Genomic DNA, 1,711 nt, shown 5'->3' on the forward strand with positions numbered 1-1,711 from the left:
ACGAACCTATATTCGACCCGTGGCAAGGCTTGTCAGCCTACCTGCCCTGCCTAATGATGATTAATCACCTCTTTTTATTCAGTCTTTTCTTGATATTCGTATTCACAGGTGAATACGGGGGCGACTGTGGAAAAGACTGTATAACAAACTGCCATGCTGAGCCTTTAAGGGGCGGGGCTTAGAGCAGCTGCAGCATGCAGACGAAGAAAGAGAGAAAAAAAAGGGTAGAGTGTAAAGGAGTATAGTTTATGTTCGCATTTGTTTATTTAACTTGCCGTTTGCCGTTTATTGTTACCTTCCTTGATGTGTGTGCGTGGAAATACAAGTAAGTGATGGTAAATATTAATAATATTGTTTATTTAGCAGAGTATTTTAGTTTTACCCCTAATTAAGAGCATGCTCTGTTCACGTGCACACTTAAGAGTCATACACGGTGGATATTGCGTCGTGTATATGTAGAAATGTGATGTTTATAATCATTGATAGTGCAGTTATGCAATATGTCTGATGTTACTTCAGTCAGTTTATTCAGACACTGACTCTGTACTGTTGTTTATTTTCTAGAACCACACACGATTACCTAAATAAACGGCAAGTACGAGTTGAATCACCTGGCGTACGACTCTGCGTTCTTTGGAGTTCTGACCGACTCACCACAGTGTTCTGAATATTCACACCAGTAAATGCAACCTCTAATTTTCAATGGTCCTTCGAGCCGGATAGCAGACTACTGTTTGAAGATGCAGAATTCAGAGTCAAAGGCATTGGACACTCGACCCAAACGAAGAATGTCAGTTCCTTCCTACCTATCAGATTATGACCTAAGTGGACCTGGAGCTCAGAGTAGATCCCGGACAGCAGCTGCAGGGGAATCGTTAGAGGAGCAAAGTGGACTAGTACGTCCGACTGCCAGATCTCCATCACCACCCATTAGCCAGAGCTTCGACATGATGGATTTGAGGGATGATATGGAGCAAGAACGAGAGCTTTGTCAATCAATGGAGCAAGTAACCAGGGAGCAGCAAACCAGCCAAGTTCCAGAGTTTAGTGTTGCTCTCGAAGAGATGCGCCAAGAAAACGCTGAGCTTCGTAAACAGTTTCAGAGCCTGATGGTTGCTTTACAGTCCCAGCCAGCAGCCCATCAGCCTCTGTTCCCACCTCCTCCACCTCAAAGTGTGTACAGCGGTGGTTATGGACCTCACCAACCCCCTACCAATTCCCCAGCATACCAGCAGCTACAATATCCAACATTCAGCTCCCGAAGAAACCTGCGATTAGATTTCACTAATCCTAGAGTTTCCCAAACATCTGGTGGTCTGCATCAGAGCCTGTATTACGCAGACACACCACAGCAGAGCGCACCTTCCTATTCACATAGAGATTCTTCATTTGTCCAAGTTCCCAGCTTTAATGAGCCACAGAGAGAGACCACATATAGGGGGCCGAAGCCCACTATCCCCAGATTTACATCACCCGATCCCAGAGAGTTTGCACGCATGAAGATTGCCTTAGAGAATCTATTACCAGGCGATGCTACGGAAAGATACAAGTACCAGATCCTCACTGATCATCTCCAGTGCGAAGAAGCTTCACTTGTAGCAGACTCCTACTGCAACTCAAGGCAACCTTACACTGATACAATGTTGGCTCTCTCTGTGGCTCATTAAAGCTGGGAACTTGGACAAATGAAGAATCTCTATGTGAATAGGAA

General features: G+C 44.9%; 1 protein-coding gene across 1 annotated transcript; it reads left to right on the top strand.

Moving 5' to 3' along the window:
- Positions 1-114: 114 nt before the first annotated feature.
- Positions 115-1,667, top strand: LOC106943301 (uncharacterized). Its single transcript, XM_015026612.1, has 2 exons — positions 115-335; positions 565-1,667. The coding sequence occupies exon 2, from the start codon at positions 684-686 to the stop codon at positions 1,665-1,667; it is 984 nt and encodes a 327-aa protein (XP_014882098.1). The 5' UTR covers positions 115-335; positions 565-683.
- The last annotated feature ends 44 nt before the right edge of the window (positions 1,668-1,711 follow it).

This window comes from Poecilia latipinna, unplaced genomic scaffold (genome assembly GCF_001443285.1).
Source record: "Poecilia latipinna isolate Pla-1442-1.1 unplaced genomic scaffold, P_latipinna-1.0 Scaffold5111, whole genome shotgun sequence".
Classification (NCBI taxonomy): domain Eukaryota; kingdom Metazoa; phylum Chordata; class Actinopteri; order Cyprinodontiformes; family Poeciliidae; genus Poecilia; species Poecilia latipinna.

Coding starts and splice junctions, on each gene's coding strand:
- LOC106943301 (XM_015026612.1), top strand. CDS start 684: ATGCAACCTCTAATTTTCAATGGTCCTTCGAGCCGGATAGCAGACTAC.